Consider the following 20,685-nt stretch of genomic DNA (forward strand, 5'->3'; position numbering starts at 1 on the left):
ACGCGCAGAGTTACTTAGCAACGTCGGCGCTCACCCACCCTAGCTGGAAGCCCAGCAACAACCGAGCCGCCGCGTTTCCCACCAATCAGCGCCGGCCTCGCCTTCGCACGCCTACCAATCAGCGCCGGCGCCGCAAGGAAGTTTCGAGAGCTTTCGAGGAAGGTCCCCTTAACTCAAATCCATCCGCCTAATCATTTTCCTACTTTTTCCTAAGGGAGGAGAAGAGTCGCCTGGAAGTGAGGGGAGCTGATTTTTTAGAGTCCTTCCTTTGGCTCTGAGGAACTTGGGGCTCGGTTGGGAGGGCCGAACTGGGCCGCGGGAGGTGGGGCCGAGCGAACTATTTTCGGCAGCGTACGGACACGGTGGCTACGTCGGCGGTGATGAGTGACGCAACAGACGCTGCATAAATTTCAGCTCCGCGGAGCCGTGAGCGTTCAGAGGCGGCTGGCATTGTTAGGTGTCGGTGTCGGGGTGACTGGACGTGATTGACTTCGGTGTCCTTGCGTTCATTAGCAGGTACTCGCCGGCGGCTTCGGAGTCTTGGGAGAAGTGCGGAGGCTTTCTAAGGGAGACCAGGCTGATGGGTTTGGGGGTCGGCGGAGCTGGGGGTGCTCAGGGAAGGGGATTGGGGGAGGGGAGGGCGAGGTGACGCGGCGCTGCGGCGCCCGGCCTTTCCGGAAGAGTGGGCCTTGTTTACGTGAAGGGAGCGGGGGCGGTTGGCGCGCGCGCCGACACTGACTAACCGACTCTTAACCGATGGAGGTTCCATCGCGTCTGCTTCAGAGGGGGAAGGCGGAAAAGAGGTAGTCTAGGGGGATTTTTTAAAACTGTCTGAATTTTGAATCCCAACTCAGTGAAAACTCCCTCACTTCCATTTAAACAATCTTTATTTGTCGAGTTTCGTGTTTTTTTTTTTTTTAATCTGACGTGTTCTGCTTAGGTTTTGGGAACATTCCGGGATGGCGGGAGGGGGTGGTGGGGGTGGGGTGGAAGACGATTTAGAGAAGAGTCTAGAATAGTTAAGGCTCTCGATACTAACCTTTGAAAGTTTTTTTTTTTTTAGTCTTCCATCTTTGGTAAATTGAAGCCGTGACTAAATTTTTATATTTAGTGGTTAACTTACGATCACTAAAGGGGGGGGGGCTGTGAGAGATGTTGATGAAGTTAATTGTTCATTTTGAAGAATTGAATGTATGTGAAGGTCACCAAGATCCTGAATTGGTATACTAACAATTTCCTTTTAAACTGTAGGTCAAAATGCAGATCTTCGTGAAAACCCTGACCGGCAAGACCATCACCCTGGAGGTGGAGCCCAGTGATACCATCGAAAACGTGAAGGCCAAGATCCAGGATAAAGAGGGCATCCCCCCTGACCAGCAGAGGCTCATCTTTGCAGGCAAGCAGCTGGAAGATGGCCGCACTCTTTCTGATTACAACATCCAGAAAGAGTCAACCCTGCACCTGGTCCTGCGCCTGAGAGGTGGTATGCAGATCTTCGTGAAGACCCTGACCGGCAAGACCATCACCCTGGAGGTGGAGCCCAGTGATACCATCGAAAACGTGAAGGCCAAGATCCAGGATAAAGAGGGCATCCCCCCTGACCAGCAGAGGCTCATCTTTGCAGGCAAGCAGCTGGAAGATGGCCGCACTCTTTCTGATTACAACATCCAGAAAGAGTCAACCCTGCATCTGGTCCTGCGCCTGAGGGGTGGTATGCAGATCTTCGTGAAGACCCTGACCGGCAAGACCATCACCCTGGAGGTGGAGCCCAGTGACACCATCGAAAACGTGAAGGCCAAGATCCAGGATAAAGAGGGCATCCCCCCTGACCAGCAGAGGCTCATCTTTGCAGGCAAGCAGCTGGAAGATGGCCGCACTCTTTCTGATTACAACATCCAGAAAGAGTCAACCCTGCATCTGGTCCTGCGCCTGAGGGGTGGTATGCAGATCTTCGTGAAGACCCTGACCGGCAAGACCATCACCCTGGAGGTGGAGCCCAGTGACACCATCGAAAACGTGAAGGCCAAGATCCAGGATAAAGAGGGCATCCCCCCTGACCAGCAGAGGCTCATCTTTGCAGGCAAGCAGCTGGAAGATGGCCGCACTCTTTCTGATTACAACATCCAGAAGGAGTCAACCCTGCACCTGGTCCTGCGCCTGAGGGGTGGTATGCAGATCTTCGTGAAGACCCTGACCGGCAAGACCATCACCCTGGAGGTGGAGCCCAGTGACACCATCGAAAACGTGAAGGCCAAGATCCAGGATAAAGAGGGCATCCCCCCTGACCAGCAGAGGCTCATCTTTGCAGGCAAGCAGCTGGAAGATGGCCGCACTCTTTCTGATTACAACATCCAGAAAGAGTCAACTCTCCACCTGGTTCTCCGTCTGAGGGGTGGCTGTTAATTCTTCAATCTTGAATTCTTAGTGCCCAGTGATGGCATTGCTCTGCACTCTAGCCATTTGCCCCAATTTAAGTTTAGAAATTACCAGTTTCAGTAAGAGCTGAATCACTGGTTTTCTCAATAGCTGTTCAAAATGTTAATAAAAGTTTTGTTGCATGGTAGCATAATTGTGGTCTGTCGTGAAATTATGTAATGGTGTGGGGACTCCTAGCTGATTAAAACTGTTCAAGGAAGGGACTTAGCATTCAGAATATCCATTTCATCAACAGTAAGCCATTTTGTTTAAGAAAAACGTGTGTTGAGTTGTGGGAGATTTATCCGGTCAAGGTCATTTACAAGTTAATGGTTCTGGTGTAATGGGAAACCATTTCTGAGGTATTACCCAATTAAAAATTGAATATGAACGCTTAGGGAAAGCCAACATGCCTACTTTCTCTGCCCAATGGGTGTAAACTAAGCTAATCAAGTAGAAAGAACTGAAATTTTGGTTGGGGCTGCTGGGTTGTGATTAACTGATTTATTTGATAAGTAGTGCATTACACTCGTTTTAACCATTAGTTGTGAAACCATAATCTTGTCTTGAGTACATGAGCTAATAACCAAGAATCCAATGGAATCCTAGTCAACAGGTTTGAAAGAACTCAAAGTTTTAAAAGTATCCTGATCCAAGGCAACTTGATAACTTTGGTGTTAGGCAGCAAATGAAGATGGTTTCTAACAATTTTATTTTATTTTTTTAGTTTTTATTTGTTTATGATAGTCACAGATAGAGGCAGAGACACAGGCAGAGGGAGAAGCAGGCTCCATGCACCGGGAGCCCGACGTGGGATTTGATCCTGGGTCTCCAGGATGGCGCCCTGGGCCAAAGGCAGGCGCCAAACCACTGCGCCACCCAGGGATCCCTCTAACAATTTTTAAAGTAATGTCTGCCCAGTGTGGGGCTTGAACTCAAGGTTCTTGAGATCTACCAACTAAGGAGAATGATAAAATTGCAACAAATGAGATTCTCTACTTTGAGGCTTGATAAACTTTGAGCTAGATGAAAGCAATTTGAACATGTCTACCAATAAACCCTAAACCAATAAAGGTGTGGTTTCCAGTAGAAAAAATTTAAAGAAGAACCTATTTGGGTCTCCTTAACAATGCCTGAAGTGCTCTACAGCTTTTTCCCTTTGCTTGTAGTGTAACCAGTATAAATAGCAAATGTGGTTTTCAACTTGGGACATAATTGAGAGTTGCAGAGAGTACAATGTAAGAGAAGTTGAAAGCCTTTTGGTCTTCCCAGGTTTACTCTGTATAGGAAAATAATTTCTGACCCAAAAACTAGAAATCTTGAGTGTTGCTGTTAGATTAAGATCTTAAATCAGGGACACCTGGGTGGCACGGAGCATGATCCTGGGGTCCCGAGATCGAGTCCCGCATTGTGCTTCTTGCATGGAGCCTGCTTCTCCCTCTGCCTGTGTCTCGGTCTCATGAATAAATCTTAAAAATTTTAAGTCTTAAATCAGAAGTGTGTCTTAAGGAGCTGAGCATTGCCTAGAAATGAGTCTAATAGTTTAGATAAAGCTGGCAGTGGCTTGCATAATTTTGGGAACTGTGCCTCAGTATTGTTTCTGCCCTAGAAATCTACTTAAATTTGAATATAAAATACTAAATTGGGAGTACTAAAGTCAGTTTCTTTTTACCACTTTTTACCATGGCTATTTTCAGTGAATTAATACTTGAGCTTTGAGTGCAAATTAGAATGCTTGCGCCAGAAAGGACAAAAACAGCTATTAAACATTTAGAGGTGGTAGTGAAAATCATAAGGTTTAGGGGAACACCGTACCCTATTCGGTGGGAAGGATTTCACCATTGGAAGTGACATTCTTTCCGGTCCCAACGTTTTACAGTTGACTTGCTTAAGGCTATTTCTAGTTCAGGGCAAGCTAGGGACTCAAATCCAAGTGCCCTGCCAAGTATGACAGATACCTCATGAAATTCATGATGTTTTATTAGGTATTTTCCTTTTTGGCATGTTCTCAAGCTAGGGCTTTTTTTTTTTTTATAAATTTTTTAGAACAGGAACATTTATTTTTTATTTATTTATGATAGCTACACAGAGAGGCAGAGACATAGGCAGAGGGAGAAGCAGGCTCCATGCAGGGAGCCCGACGTGGGACTCGATCCCGGGTCTCCAGGATCACGCCCTGGGCCAAAGGCAGGTGCCAAACCACTGCGCCACCCAGGGATCCCAAGCTAGTGCTTTTAAGCAGGCTTTTTACTGAATTTTCAGCAGAGTAGGAACAGGCCTTTTACCTGTAGGGAAACTGGGTTTCAAAGAAAAATTTGTCTTGTTCTTTCCCATGCTTTGCTTTACATTTAAAGCTTTGAAAACCTTGAGAATAAAAGTATTTCACTGAATAAAAACCAAGCGGTGGTTTGGGCAATAGGACTTGAACAGTTGTACTATTTTTCCCAAATCTTTACTATCTTGGCAGACTTACAGCTCTATGTAGTCTGAAACTCAAAAGATTTCAGTTTATGGGATCCCTGGGTGGCACAGCGGTTTGGCGCCTGCCTTTGGCCCAGGGCGCGATCCTGGAGACCCGGGATCAAATCCCACATCGGGCTCCCGGTGCATGGAGCCTGCTTCTCCCTCTGCCTGTGTCTCTACGCCTCTCTCTCTCTCTCTCTCTCACTCTCACTATCATAAATAAATAAAAATTTTAAAAAAATTAAAAAAAAATTAAAAAAAATTTAAAAAAGAAAGATTTCAGTTTATACCGGTTCAATCTCTTCTGTGGAGTTCCCTACATATTCATGGGTTTTAGCAAATTCTCTGCACAGAACTTGAAAATTGACCAAGGGAAATGCTTTCTAAATGTGTTGGGTCTTCACGACCTGTGCTACCAGTTGAGTTTGGGAAATGGGTTTATCATTCGTGGCCTCAAACCTTGCACTACACTGAATGAAACTGAGGCCAGTTGTAATTTGTGGTTCGTGTTTACTTCTCTTGGTTATTGGTAAAGTATCAGCAGTACCGTGGGGAAATGTGACTGAGAGTGGAGTTTTGCTCTTGGGATGTCCCAGAAAGGGATGGTGATAAAGATTTGTTTATGTATCTGAATCCACAATCACTCATTTTTATCCCTTATTCAACTTAATGTTCTTCGTTCACTTAGAGTTAGTTCCTGTCTAACTCTCAATTGCAGTGTTAGTCCAGATGCCAAAGAGCCCATGGGAAGGAAGAGACATATATGCTGCTACAGCCTGTGGTGCAAGAACCCCCCGCACACACACACACACACAATCCTGCCCTTTAAGGAAATGTTTCCCAATAAAAGAAGAGTTTCTGTTAATAACCTTCTATTTCTTGTGATCTTCACTGAAAGAGTGTTCATCATACCTGTGTGCAAAGATGTACTAAAAGAGGGGCCCCCTGGGTGGTTTAGTTGAATGTGTGACTCAGAGTTGTGAGTTTGAGCCTCCTGTTGGGTGTAGAGATTACCTAAATCTTTAAAAACAACAAAAGTGCTGAAAACTTGCTTGATACACTGAAGGCAGTAGGGTCCAGGTGCTAGTCTGTGTCCTGATGCCACTCCAAGATAGTTTTTGCCAGTTCTCGGTGAAATGAAAAAGGACAACAGCACAGTTAATTTTACATAATTTATGCCTTCTGTAAAAATGTTGCGTGCGGCCCTGAAGAAAAGACTACTTGAGTTCAAATCACTACACCACCTGCTGGCTTGTAACCTTGGGCAACTAATTTATCCTGTCAGTACATCAGATTCCTCATCTAAAAATAGTGTTAATTACACCTATCTCCGAATAGGAGGATTATATGTTAAAGTGCTTAAAACAATGCAAAAACTTGCTTGTTGCTTATACTGCTATTGCAATAGCAAAATTGGAAATGACCTATAATTGCCCATGAAAGGAGAGTTGTCGCATTATAATACAATAAAGAATATGGGAGGTAGAAACTGACATGAAATAACATTAAGTGAGGGGATCCCTGGGTGGCTCAGCGGTTTAGCACCTGCCTTCCGCCCAGGGTGTGATCCTGGAGACCTGAGATCGAGTCCCTCATTGGGCTCCCTGCATGGAACCTGCTTCTTCCTCTGCCTGTGTCTGTGCCTCAAGGATAAACAAAATCTTTTAAAAAATTAAAAAAAAAACATTAAGTGAAAAATGCACTAGAGCATGAAGCGAATGGGTGCGTAAGCATGTGGGAAGGTTTAACACTGGTTGCTTCAGGAGAGTAGGGAATGTATTTTTAATTCCTTTCTAGATATTTTCAAATCTGCCACCCATCAGCTTTCAGGAAGACAAGCCATTTACAACATAACAGCATTTTTCACAAGCAGCCCCTGTTCTAGAGCCAGTGATGTAATTCTGAAGTCAAACTGTGCTCCCAAATTGGATAGAGTCAACTTTCTACACAAGTTTCTTTCATTCTCTGTGGATCACCCAGGACCTCTGGAAACTACATCTCATGAGACTTCTTGAACCTCAACACACTTTATTTTAGTTCTACTCTGCTCATTCCTCAAAGAATCTGTCAGGGCAAGCCATGACTCCTCTTTATTCAGACCTAACCAACTCTGAATGGAAGCTTCAGACAAATGTAGATTTTGGGGAAAGGATCTTGCACTTTGTGCAACCACATTAACAGAAAAATAATTGCTAAGATTGCTTCCTTTTCCATACTTTCTTGATCCCATCATTATCCTTATCCTTCGTTTTGGGAGTGGGGGAGATCCTCAGAAATAGAGTGGTAAAGCTTACTCTCCAGCTTGCAGGTCTCACCCAACCCCTATAATTTATTCCAGCATCTACTCTTCTGACCACCCAACACCTACCAGGACTCCTCTTGAGGAATGTTGGTACCTTCAGAAAACTGGTTTCCATGTTTCTCAAACTTTGTCCTCCAAACTCCAACCACTATAAGGATGCTGTGGTCACAAGAGCTCAGTGGCAGGTTTGTTATCTCCCTCCTGGAGACTTAAAATGTGCAGTACCATATTAAAGCCTCCATGGAGTTCTGCTTTGAAGAACTGGTTTAATGCTTTTAACGCAGTGTTTTCCAATTTCACTTTCCTTTTTGATCAATTAATATCCTCCCACTTTGAGAAATACTATTCAAGCTATGACCTCTCCCCTGTCTCCCTAACTAGCACTGCTGATTGTGATTGGTCCCAGTATTAATTTTTTACTCAAATCACAGTGATTATAACCCAGTTGGAAAGATTCAATAAAAAAATAACGTATATAGAGTGAAACATGAAAGTCCTATTCCAGTGTAGCTCCCCAGAACTTATTCTTCCATCCTTACCTTTCTCTGTGCTATTTGATAAGTTTGGTGTGTCTACCACGAGATTATTTTCAATGTGCTTACATATTTATGTATTATATGAAAATGGTTTTTAAATTATACATAAATGCAATCATACAGACATATTGCTTGGAGACACTTCCATGCCAGTACATGTAGGTCCACTTCAATCTTTCTGAAATACTGCAATATATTTCATCGTGCAGATACATACTGTATTTTACCCATTTCCTTACTGATTAATACTAGGTTGTTTTTATTTTTTTTTTTACTATTAATGCTGCAATGAACATCCTTGTTAATGCCTTTTATCATATATGCACAAATGTTTCTTCAGGATATACCTAGTGGTAGGTAATGGAAGTGAAATCGTATCAAAGAATATGTCTTTTTTTAAAAGAGATTTTATTTATTTATTCATGAGAGACACAGAAAAGAGAGAGGCAGAGACACATAGGCAGAGGGAGAAGCAGACTCCCTGTAGGGAACCTGATATAGGACTTGATCCCAGGACCTTAGGATCACAACCTGGACTGAAGGCAGACGCCTGACCGCTAAGCCACACAGGAGTCCCAAATATGTCATTTTTTTAAAAATATTTTATTTATTTATTCATGAGAAACAGAAAAGAGAGAGGCAGAGACACAGGCAGAGGGAGAAGCAAGCTCCCTACGGGGAACCTGATACAGGACTTGATCCCAGGACCTCAGGATCACAACCTGAGCCAAAGGCGTATGCTCAACCACTGAGCCACCCAGGCACCCCAAGAATATGGCATTTTATTTTATTTATTTTTTTAAAGATTTTATTATTTATTCATCAGAGACAGAGAGGGAAGCAGAGACACAGGCAGAGGGAGAAGCAGGCTCCCTGTGGGGAACCTGATGTGGGACTGGATCCTAGAACCCCAGGATCATGATCTGAGCCAAAGTCAGACACTCAACCACTGAGTCACCCAGGTGCCCCAAGAATATAGCATTTTAAAACTCATGATTACAAAAAAAAAAAAAAACAACTCATGATTACTACAAAATTGCCCTTCAAAAAGATCCTACCACACACAACAGAATATTATTCAGCCTTAAAAAGAGGAAATTCTGACACATGCTATGGTGTGGATAAAACTTGGAGATATAATGCTAAGGGAAATAAATCATTCACAAAAGGGCAACTATTGTATGATTCCCTACATATATGAAGTACCTAAAGTCATCAAATTCATAGACACAGAGTAGAATGGTGGTTAACAGGGGCTTAGGGGAAGGGAAAGAAGAATTAGTTGTTAGTGGGTATGAAGTTTCATTTTGGGAAGATGAAAAAGTTCTACAGATGATAATAGTGTTGGTTGCACAACAATGTGAATACCACTGATCTGTACACATCAAAGGGTTAAAATGGTAAATATTTTGTTATTTTTTTACCACCTTAAAAAGCTATACCAATATAAATTTCCACCAAATCTGCATAAGAGTACTAGTCCTCCATTTCTTTGTTAATATGCATTATGAATCATTCCAGTTTTGGATACTTTGAAGGGCGAAAAATGACACTTTATTGTTTTAATTTTCATGTCTCTTATTAAAATTGTGAGATTACAGTAGATTACAGTTACACTGGAGCAGATGGTCCTCCTTCTGATATACAGATACAAGATAAATAGTAGCCTAATGCTACATCACAATATCTATGCCATTGACCTCTTTTTGTCTCATCACACAAGCATTTTACCACCTCACATCCTCACAAGAAGAAGGGTGGGTACAGTACAATATAATGTGGCAAGAGGGAGAGACACCACATTCACATAATTTTTATTACAGTATGTTATTATAATTGTCTTATAATCTCTTACTGTGCTTAATTTATAAGTTAAACTTTATCATAGGTATGTACGTTTAGGAAAAAACACAGTGTGTATACAGGGTTCAGTATTACCTGCAGTCTCAGACATCCACTGGGGGTCTTGGAATGTAATCCCCACAGATAAGGGGGAGACTACTGTAGACACCTTTATGTTTTTCTAATTTTTTTTTGAATTTTTATTTATTTACGATAGGCACACAGTGAGAGAGAGAGAGGCAGAGACACAGGCAGAGGGAGAAGCAGGCTCCACGCACCGGGAGCCCGACGTGGGACCCAATCCCGGGTCTCCAGGATCGCGCCCTGGGCCAAAGGCAGGCGCCAAACCGCTGCGCCACCCAGGGATCCCCCTTTATGTTTTTCTGACATTAATTTTTATTGTGAATTACCTATTGACATCTTTGCCCATTCTTTTTTTTTTAAGATTTTCTTTATGTATTCATGAGAGACACACAGAAAGAGGCAGAAATATAGGTAGAGGGAGAAGCAGTCTCCCTGCACAACGCCAGATGCAGGACTCCACTGGGGACCCTGGGATCATGCCCTGAGCCTAAGACAGATGCTCAACCACTGAGCCACCCAGGTGCCCCTTTTTGCCTATTATTAATTTGTAGGACCTCTTTATATAGTCTAAAAAGTAATAATTTAACTCTTATAATCGTGGTAAATAGGGACTTTCAGACTTATTTCACACTTTGCTTATGATTTCTTGTAAAAGCAGAAGTTTGGGGGATCCCTGGGTGGCACAGTGGTTTGGCGCCTGCCTTTGGCCCAGGGCGTGATCCTGGAGACCCGGGATTGGGTCCCACGTCGGGCTCCCGGTGCGTGGAGCCTGCTTCTCTCTGCCTGTGTCTCTGCTTCTCTCTCTCTCTCTGTGACTGTAATAAATAAACAAATAAACAAATAAACAAATAAATAAATAAATAAAAGGAAACCAAGTTGGATTCCTTTAAAAAAAAACAACAGAAGTTTGGGGTTTTTAAGCTCTTTTTTTAAGTTAAATTTTATTCAGTTAACATGCAGTGCAATATTCGTTTCTGGAGTAGAATTTGCTGATTCATCATACAACACCCAGTGCTCATCACAAAAAGTGCCTCCCTTAAAACTCTTCACTCATCTATTCCAACCCCCCACTATTCATTTTTTTTTTTAAAGAAATCTCTATATGTGCAACTCTGAGATCGAGTCACATGCTCCTCGGACCCACCCAGCCAGGCACCCCCAGAAGTTTTGAATTTGAAAAAGAATCTGGTGAGACACCTGGATGGTACAGTCAGTTGAGGATCCCACTCATGAATTTGGCTCAGGTCATGATATCAGGGTCTTTAGATCAAGTCCCTCCTCAGAAGACACAGACGTGGCCAACAAGCACATGAGAAAATGCTCCGCATCACTTGCCATCAGGGAGATACAAATCCAAACCACAATGAGATCCCACCTCACACCAGTGAGGATGGCGGAAAATTAACAAGACAGGAAACAACAAATGTTGGAGAGGATGTGGAGAAAGGGGGGCCCTCTTGCACTGTTGGTGGGAATGTGAACTGGTACATACAGCCACTCTGGAAAACTGTGTGGAGGTTCCTCAAAGAGTTAAAAATAGACCTGCCCTACGACCCAGCAATTGCACTGCTGGGGATTGACCCCAAAGATACAGATGCAGTGAAACGCCAAGACACCTGCACCCCTATGTTTATAGCAGCAATGTCCACAATAGCCAAACTGTGGAAGGAGCCTCGGTGTCCATCGAAAGATGAATGGATAAAGAAGATGTGGTCTATGTATACGATGGAATGTTACTCAGCCATTAGAAACGACAAATACCCACCATTTGCTTCGACGTGGAGGGACCTGGAGGGTATTATGCTGAGTGAAATAAGTCAATCGGAGAAGGACAAACATTATATGGTCTCATTCATTTGGGGAATATAAAAAATAGTGAAAGGGAATAAAGGGGAAAGGAGAAAAAATGAGTGGGAAATATCAGAAAGAGAGACAGAACATGAGAGACTCCTAACTCTGGGAAACGAACAAGGGGTGGTGGAAAGGGAAGTGGGAGGAGGGTGGGGGTGACTGGGTGACAGGCACTGAGGGGGGCACTTGGCGGGATGAGCCCTGGGTGTTATGCAATATGTTGGCAAATTGAACTCCAATAAAAAAAAAAAGTCCCTCCTCAGGCTCCAGGCTCAGCAGGAAGTCTGCTCCAGATTCTCTCCAGCTCCCTTTGCCCCTTCCCCCTGCACTCTCAAATAATACATACTTACATAAATCTTTTTTAAAAAGGCAAAAGAACCCGGCAATCTTTTTCTTTATGACTTCTGGACCAAAAAAAAAAAAAAGTGAATGTGTAACGCTTTTAATAACTATTTATAATACATTTTTTAAGTGATCACATAATGTTTCTCCCCTGGGATAAGAGTATTTCAGGAAAAGGAAATCACCACACTCAGGATTTCCAGATCATAGTAGCATTTTGGCTCCCAGGGATCAATAAACTAGTGACAGACTCTTTAGAGCCACTGAGTATCCACTGATTAATACCTCTCATGTCAATAGTGACTTTGACATTTTTTTAAAAGATTCTATTTATTTTTTTGAGAGAGAGAGTAGGGAGAGGAACAGAGGGAGAAGGACAAGCAGACTCCATGCTGACCACAGAGCCTGACAAGATGGCCCCTGCTATATTGTTAATACTCACAATACACTGAAAGCAAACTAAATGTGCATAGAAGTGAGTAAAGATGGGGGGCCTGGGTGGCTCAGTCAGTTAAGCCTCTGCCTTCTGTTCAGGTCATGATCCCCGGGTCCTAAGATGAAGCCCCCGTCAGGCTTCCTGCTCAGCAGGGAGTGTCCTCCTCTCTCTCTCTCTCTCTCTCCCTCTTGCCCCTCCCCATTGCTCATTCTCTCTCTCTCTCTCTCTCTCAAATAAATAAAAAAAATCTTTTTAAAAAGTGAGTAAATGTGTTCCTACTTATCTGAACAAGGAGATTTTATAGTTTAATGATTTTGTATACACATAATATAATTCTGGAAGGATATATAAGATGTGGCTAAGGATGGTTGGTTCCAATAAGGGAATTGGAAAGGGATACATCCTTTTCACTACGGAATATCTTTTGGTGTTTTGTTTTGTTTTTTTAAGATTTTATTTATTTATTCATGAGAGATACACAGAGAGAGAAAGACAGAGACAGAGAGAGAGGCAGAGACACAGGCAGAGGGGAAGCAGGCTCCATGCAGGAAGCCCGATGCAGGACTCGATTTCGGGACTCTAGTATCACGCCCTGGGCGGAAGGCAGGCACCAAATCGCTGAGCCACCCAGGGATCCCAAGGAATATCTTTTGAACTGCTTAAATTTTCACCATGGGCAGATGTTATCTATTCAAATAAATAAATAAATAAAGTTCATATTTATTTGATGAGTGAGATTTAGCTTCTTTTTTTCTTTCTGTGAACTCTGTTCATATCTGCAATTTTTAAGAAAGATTTCTTTATTTGAGAGAGAAAGAGAGCAAGCGAGTGTGTGTGAGGGGGGTGGTCAAAAGGAGAAGGACAGAGAGAATCTCCAGCAGACTCCCTGCTGAGTGAGGAGCCCAATGCAGGGCTCAATCCCACGACCCCAAGATCATACCTGAGCCAAAATCAAGAATTGGATGCTCAACCAACTGAGCCACCCAGGCATCCCTCATATCCTCAGTTTTTTTGTTTGTTTGTTTGTTTTTCTGCCTTTTTAAATATTTTATTTATTTATTTGACAGAGAGAGCTCAAGCAGTGGGAGTGGCAGGCAGAGGGAGATGGAGAAACAGGCTCCCCGCAGAGTAGGGACCCCAATGTAGGGCTCGATCCCAGGACCCTGGGATCATGTCCCAAGCCAAAGGCAGACCCCCAACCGACTGAGCCATCAAAGCACCCCATATCCTCAGTTTTTAAAAATTCTGTTCTGGGGCACCTGGGTAGTTCAGCGGTTGAGCATCAGCCTTCGGCTCAGGTCATGATCTCGGGGTCCTGGGATCAAGTCCCACATCAAGTTCCCCACAGGGAGCCTGCCTCTCCTTCTGCCTGTGTCTCTGCCTCTCTCTGTATGTCTCTCATGAATAAATAAAATCTTTAAAAAAAAATCTGTTCTGCTGTCTTATTGGTTTGTAAAAGCTCATTGTATGTTAAGAATATTTCATTGGTGGTGCAGATATTACAATTTTGTTTAGCAATAGAATTTTAGAATTTCAAGAACTTCCTCATAATTATGAGGCATTTAAGGCAGTTTGCCAGGATCCTAAAAATACAATCCCACATTTTTTACATGGTTTTCTATTCATTCCAACAGATATTTGTAGAGTTAGGTTGTTTTTTAAAATATTTTATTTATTTGAGAGAGAGTTAGTGACAGAGAGTGCAAGTGGGGAGGAGAGGGAGCAGCTCGAACCCAGGACCCTGAGTTCATGACTTGAGCCGAACGAAGGCAGACACTTAACTGACTGATCCACCCAGGTGCCCTAAATAGGTGTTATTTACCAGCTCCTTAAGCAGTCCCAGAGCTGCACCCTTCCCTCCTGCTCCTGGCACCGGAGTAAGGGTCTAGGCTCCATGTATACAGCTGGCATCAAAAGGAGCCTCAAGAAAGGCAAGCTTAGCAGAGCCAGGCATCCATCTGCCTGCTGTAGGGACGGGTGTGAACCTCCTGCAGGAAGGGTGGTGGTAAGTCCTGGGGCCAAAAGGCACTGCTGGGCACCGCAGACAGCACGGAGGCCCATGCTGCAGACTCTCAACATGTGGCCCAGGCCTTACAAACACTGGCCTTGAGGAGGAGGGGCAATGCTCCCAACATTCGGATCTGCTCTTCTCACGCTGAGTCAGAGTGGAAAAAATTCATGGGAGCATGCAGCAAAGGGAATGTTTCAATCCCTGGTGGAGAGAAGGACCTTTCAGACTTATCCGAAGAAGACCTTACTTCCATGGGAGAATGCCATCTCTCAACCATGCCCAGCAGATCAAGGTCACCACCTCTCACTTTCCAGATCAGCTGGCAGCCTCCAACACCTCCTGCTTCCCCTCAACTTCCTGTGAAGCGGGCCCCTCAGCCCCTCCCATGACTGTGAAAGTGGTTTTTCCCCAGCAGCAGGTCTGCACATAATTTCCTTTAGAAACTGAGGTGGCCAGCTCTCTTTAATTCAGAAGCTCTGATGGCCTTTTAGGTAAACTGACTCCTCTCTTTCCTCCCCTGAGTTTTTCCTGGAAGCAGCTTGACAGGACTTACTGGAACAATATGGCTCTAGTTCCCCACACCAGCCACCGCATTGAGAAGGAGGCACAGAGCCATCCAAGGTCATGACCAAAGGGGCTTGAAAAAAAGACCTCCAGAGATAAGAAGACAGAGGTTGTAGGGGCACGAGTAGGGGCTGGAAGATTCTGCAGAGCGTGCACAGTGGCTTGTCTGGGCCTTGGCCTTCCCGGAGCTGCTGACACATCTATTGTCTCTTTTTTTCTGCAAGAACACAAATTGAGGCTGCTCTGGTTTCTGGTAATGTGCCGATGATTTCCTCAAAGTGGCTGCTGCCCTGAAGACTAACTTCAGCTGCCTAAAATGATTCACTTGATTCTCTTCCCACTCTGTCCTCCCCACTCATGTTTCAGGCCAGAGCAGCACAGCATAACTGGGCTCCATTCACTGCTTCAGGCAAGCATGACCCAAAACAGGTCTTCTTCTTTTTTTTTTTCTTGATTATTAAAAGAGATTTTATTTATTTATTCATGAGAGACACACACAGATTGAGGCAGAGACCCAGGCAGAGGGAGAAGCAGGCTCCCTGTGGGGAGCCCGATGTGGGACTTGATCCCAGGACCCCGGGATCATGACCTAAGCCAAAGGCAGACACTCAACCACTGAGCCACCCAGGTGCCTCTTTTACTGATTTTTTTTTTTAAGAATTTATTTATTCCTTTGAGAGAGACAGACAGAGACAGAGCACAAGCAGGGGGAAAGGCAGAGGGAGAGGGAGAAGCAGACTCCCTGTTGAGCAGGGACCCTGATATGGACCTCAATTCCAGGACCCTGAGACCATGACCTAATCCCAATGGAGACACTTAACTGACTAAGCCACCTAGTCACTCTGAAAAATTTTTTAAAAGATTTTATTAATTTATTCATGAGATACACACAGAGAGAGGCAGAGACATAGGCAGAGGGAGAAGCAGGCTCCCGGGAGCCTGATGTGGGACTCGATCCCAGGACCCTGGGATCATGACCTGAGCCAAAGGCCGATGCTCAACCACTGAGCCACCTAGCACCCCATGACATTTTTTTAACATAGAAAATTTTAATGAAGTTAAGGGCTCATACCAAAAGGCATACCACAAAGTAAATATGACATCTGAGCAGGCCCTCTCAGGTGACCCCAAACCACAGAATGTAAGGGGAGGAGGTACAGACACAAGCGTTCTGTGGGGCATGGTTTGGGTTTGCCCAGAAAGAAGGGCTTTCTTTGAAGGATAAACCTCATCCCTTCAAAGAGTTCTGTGTGAATCCGGGCCCGAAAACATCTCCTGAGGAAAGGAGTCTATTGTTCTAAGACTTACTCTAAAGCCTCATATTTATGGAAATACAACTGCACTTTCTTGCCACGTGCAGAAGTACAAGGGCTACCAGACAAATGGGCTCACTCTGTCACTGAGTGGATACAGACAAGTAAACAGATACTTGTAATTTGGGGTGATGAATACAAGACTGGACTGGAGGGCAAACGCAGCTTCTGGGTGTGGGAAAGAAAGAGGGGAAAGGGGGGCACGCGGGCGATTCAGTGATTGAGCATCTGCCTTTGGCTCAGGGCATGACCCCAGGGTCCTGGGATCGAATCTCACATCCGGCTCCCCACAGGGAGTCTGCTTCTCTGCCTCTTTCTGGGTCTCTCATGAATAAATAAATAAAATCTTTAAAAAAAAAAAGTGAGAAAGGGAAAGTTGTGAAAAATCTCTTGGGGTGACGGGGAGGGATGAGCTATTTGGGACCACAAACACAAAATGAAGGACTGGAATTCTCCCTGCTTTTCCCCCACCATTTCCTTGGGACACACAGTACCTGCCTTCCCCTCTGCAGTGACTCAGATCTCTGCTCCAGGTGTACTCGGAATCAAATCAGGGCTGCCCACACATCAGGGTTTGGGAGATGCTGAGAAAAACAGATGTGGACAGACTGACTTCCTGTGGTTGCTTACTCACTCCTGACTCCAAACACCCAAGGAGAGACATTTTTAGGGGTGAGTCCTAATGCTGCTTCTCTCTGGAGAGCAAAGTGTAAAAACATATCCTGAAAGTTGTTTCATGGGGTAAGAAGTGGCTGGCTGTATTTTTCGTTTAGTTTCGTTTCTTTTCTTTTTTCTTTTTCTTTTCTTTCTCTTTTTTTAAGATTTTATTTATTTATTCATGAGAGACACACACAGAGAGAGGCAGAGTCATAGAGAGAAGCAGGCTCCACGCAGGGAGCCTGATGTGGGACTCAATCTCGGGACTCCAGGACCATGCCCTGGGCCGAAGGCAGGCACTAAACCGCTGAGCCACCCAGGGATCCCCTGTTTCTTTTCTTTTTAAGATTTTATTTAGTTACTTGAGAGAGAAAGAGAGTTCAAGTGGAAAGGAAGGGCAGAGGGAGAGGAAGAAGCAGACTCCCCGCTGAGTAGGGAGCATGATGTGGGGCTCCATCCCAGGACCCCAGGATCATGACCTGAGCCAAAGCCAGCCACTTAACCAACTGAGCCACCCAGGCATCCTGGCTGTATTTTTCTGGTGCCTCTTTCTGGGGATTATCTACTCCACATATTCCCAGGGGTTATAGTAGGGGCATCTCCTCTACTCTCAGTACTTCACTTCTAATACTTCTGCTAATGTGCAGGTTTTTCTTTCTGCACCAACCAACTCAGAAACACCATCTGGGTGTCTTAAAATTGAACTCAATCCTTATGCTATCTGACTGGAGTTAGCATCAGATCCCATAGGTTAAGGACATCGTCACTTTGAAGAGAAAAACTATAAACTATATTCTCTTCAGAATAAGAATTTCAGGGACGCCTGGGTGGTTCAGCAGTTGAGTGTCTGCCTTTGGCTCAGGTCGTGATCCTGGAGTCCCGGGATCGAGTCCCACATCGGACTTCCTGCATGAGGCCTGCTTCTCCCCCTGCATGTGTCTCTGCCTCTGTGTGTGTATGTCTCTCATGAATAAATAAAAATAAAATCTTAAAAAAAAGGACTAAGAATTTCAGACCAATAAACATGTGAAAAGGTATAAGGAAGTTACTGGAATTGTAACACAAGAACACAAAAACATCCAAAAGAACCAATCAGAAATACTAGATTGAATTTGTAGTCATTGACTAAAGAACAATATTCAAATATTCTGTTGAATAAACAGCAGAATGAGGACGTTGGGGTGCCTGGGTGACTCAGTTGGTCAAATGTCTGCCTTCAGCTCAGCTCATGATCTCAGGGTCCCGGGATCGAGTCTTACATTGGACTCCCTGCTCAGCGGGAAGCCCGCTTCTCCCTCTGCCCCTCTCCCTGCTTATGCTCTCTCTCCCTCTCTTTGTCAAATAAATAAATAATATCTATTTTATTTTATTTTTTTAAGATTTTATTTATTTATGCATGGGAGACATGGAGAGAGAGAGAGGCACAGGCAGAGGGAGAAGCAGGCTCCATGCAGGGAGCCGGACATGGGACCTGATTCCAGGTCCCCAGGATCCCACCCTGGGCCGAAGGTGGCGCTAAATCGCTGAGCCACCGGGAGTGCCCAATCTTTTTTTTTTTTTTTTTTAATAAAACGATCACAAAAGAATAAAAAAGGTGTAAATCCACAAGGACAAGAGGGTGGAAGAGGAGCCCAAGCAGAGGCCTGCCCAGCAGTATTTGTACATGAACAGCTGATGATGACTCATAACTCAGTAGAGAAGCTGAGAACTTGGTGCCCTGGGGACCCAAGCACAGAGAAGAGCCAGCCTACTGGGAGGAATAAAGAGGATTTCTGCATAGGAAACTTTTGAGAAATGCGACATCACCTTTGAGGGAAGCTCGGTGAAGCCCCCAGACATGCATCTGGCTTTTTTGGGCTCTGCTCTGGGCATGGAGTCTGCTTGGGATTCTCTTTCTGCCCCTCCTCCCCCTGAGAGAGAGGAGAAAGAGAAGAGAAGAGAAGAGAAGAGAAGAGAAGAGAAGAGAAGAGAAGAGAAGAGAAGAGAAGAGATAGGCTTTTGTAACAGTGAGGCAGCCCCTGGGGACCCTAGGACATCGAGGGAAGGTCTAACACCAAATCCTAACCTCTTGTCCTAAACTTCTGCCCTTGGTTCTTTAGTCAACCTGTTATTCCGTTTGCGATGGTCAGAATGTTTGTTTTCCCCCTCAAAATTCCTAATGCCCTATGTGATGGTATTAGGAGATGGGGCCTTTAGGAGGTGCTTAGATTATGAGGGTGGAGACCTCATGGATGATATTGGTGCCCTTTATAAAAGAGACCCAGAGGGGCACCTGGGTGGCTCAGTGGTTGAGCATCTGCTTTTGGCTCGGGCCATGGTCCTGGGGTCCTGGGATCAAGTCCCATATCAGGCTCCCCATAGGAAGCCTGCTTCTCCCTTGGCCTATGTCTCTGCCTCTCTCTGTGTGTCTCTCATGAATGCATAAATTTTAAAAATCTTAAAAAAAATAAAAGAGACCCAGATAAATCCTTCCCCTCTTCAGTCAGGTGAGGACACAGGGAGACATGCTGGCTATGAACCTGGATGAGGGCCCTGACCAGTAGGTGACCATACTGGGCCTTGACCTGGACTTCCCAGACTCCAGAACTGGAATGAATAAATTTCTGTTGTTTATAAGCCAGCCAGTCTGTCGTATTTTGTTATAGCAGCCAGAAAAGACTAAGACTCCTTCAAAAACTGCTCCTGCCTTTTCTAGGCCTGCACTAGCCCAGGAAGCAGGTGCAAAGTTTCCTCAAAGTCTAGGGGTCTGGCACACTGCCACAGGGAACTGCAGCAGTAACATGGAACCAGGCACACAGGGATATGGACAGTGTAATTCCATTCACATCACATTCTGGAAATGGCAAAGCTACAAGGGCAAAAATAAAATCAGTGATTATCAGAGCATGGCAGTGGGGGAAGAGGAGACAGATGGGGCACCAGCACACATTTTGGAGTGATGTAAATGCTCTCTATATGTTGATACCTATGGGAGTCATATGATTATACACTTTTGTCAAAATAATTTAAATTGTTTAAAAAGGGTAAAGATGGGACTAAATTTTTTTTCAAAATATTTTATTTATTCATTTCTGAGAGACAGAGGCACAGGCAGAGGGAGAAGCAAGCTCCTCGCAGGGAGCTTCTCCTCCCTCTGCCTGTGTCTCTGCCTCTCTGTCTCTCATGAGTAAATAAATAAAATCTTAAAAAAAAAAAAAAAGGCCAGCTCTAGGACACCTGAGTGGCTCAGTCACTCAAGCATCTGCCTTTGGCTCAGGTCTTAATTCCAGAGTTCCTGGATTGAGCCCACATTGGGCTCCCTGCTCAGTGGGGAGTCTGCTTCTCCCTATCCCTCCCTTTACTCATTCTCTCAATCACAAAAATAAAGTCTTTTTTTTTTAATAAAGTCTTTTTTTAAAAAAGTTAACTTTATTGTGGTATACCTTACATGCTTTCAATTTTTAATTTACTTCATAATTAAAAAAAATTTTTTTTAATTCCAGGTGGTTCAGCGGTTTAGCGCCTGCCTTCAGCTCAGGGCGTGATCTTGGAGACCTGGAATCGAGTCCCCCCTCGGGCTCCCTGCATGGAGCCTGCTTCTCCCTCTGCCTGTGTCTCTGCCTCTCTCTGTGTGTGTTTCTCATGAATAAATAAATAAAATGTTGTGTTTTTTTAAAAAAAAATCTTTGGGGGGTGAAAAAAAGATAAGAAAGAAAATGTGCATAAAGCGTTTGGCTCAGGGCTCACGCGCGGGCTTCCAGCTTTGCAGCGGCGCCCTCCAAGCTACTTATGCTCTCATCTCTAGGACGCACGCGCTCCCTCCCACGGAGGCAGAGGTCGGGGCCCGGGGCCCTGCACCCTCACTGTCCTGCGCGGTGACTTGGGGAGGG

At 44.5% G+C, this 20,685-nt stretch overlaps 1 protein-coding gene across 1 annotated transcript; it reads left to right on the forward strand.

Annotated features, from left to right (window-relative positions):
* The first annotated feature begins 375 nt into the window (after positions 1 to 375).
* UBB (ubiquitin B) lies at positions 376 to 2,569 on the forward strand. Its single transcript, XM_055306602.1, has 2 exons — positions 376 to 516; positions 1,252 to 2,569. The coding sequence occupies exon 2, from the start codon at positions 1,258 to 1,260 to the stop codon at positions 2,401 to 2,403; it is 1,146 nt and encodes a 381-aa protein (XP_055162577.1). The 5' UTR covers positions 376 to 516; positions 1,252 to 1,257; the 3' UTR covers positions 2,404 to 2,569.
* The last annotated feature ends 18,116 nt before the right edge of the window (positions 2,570 to 20,685 follow it).

The sequence above is a fragment of the Nyctereutes procyonoides genome, unplaced genomic scaffold, assembly GCF_905146905.1.
Source record: "Nyctereutes procyonoides isolate TBG_1078 unplaced genomic scaffold, NYPRO_anot_genome, whole genome shotgun sequence".
Classification (NCBI taxonomy): domain Eukaryota; kingdom Metazoa; phylum Chordata; class Mammalia; order Carnivora; family Canidae; genus Nyctereutes; species Nyctereutes procyonoides.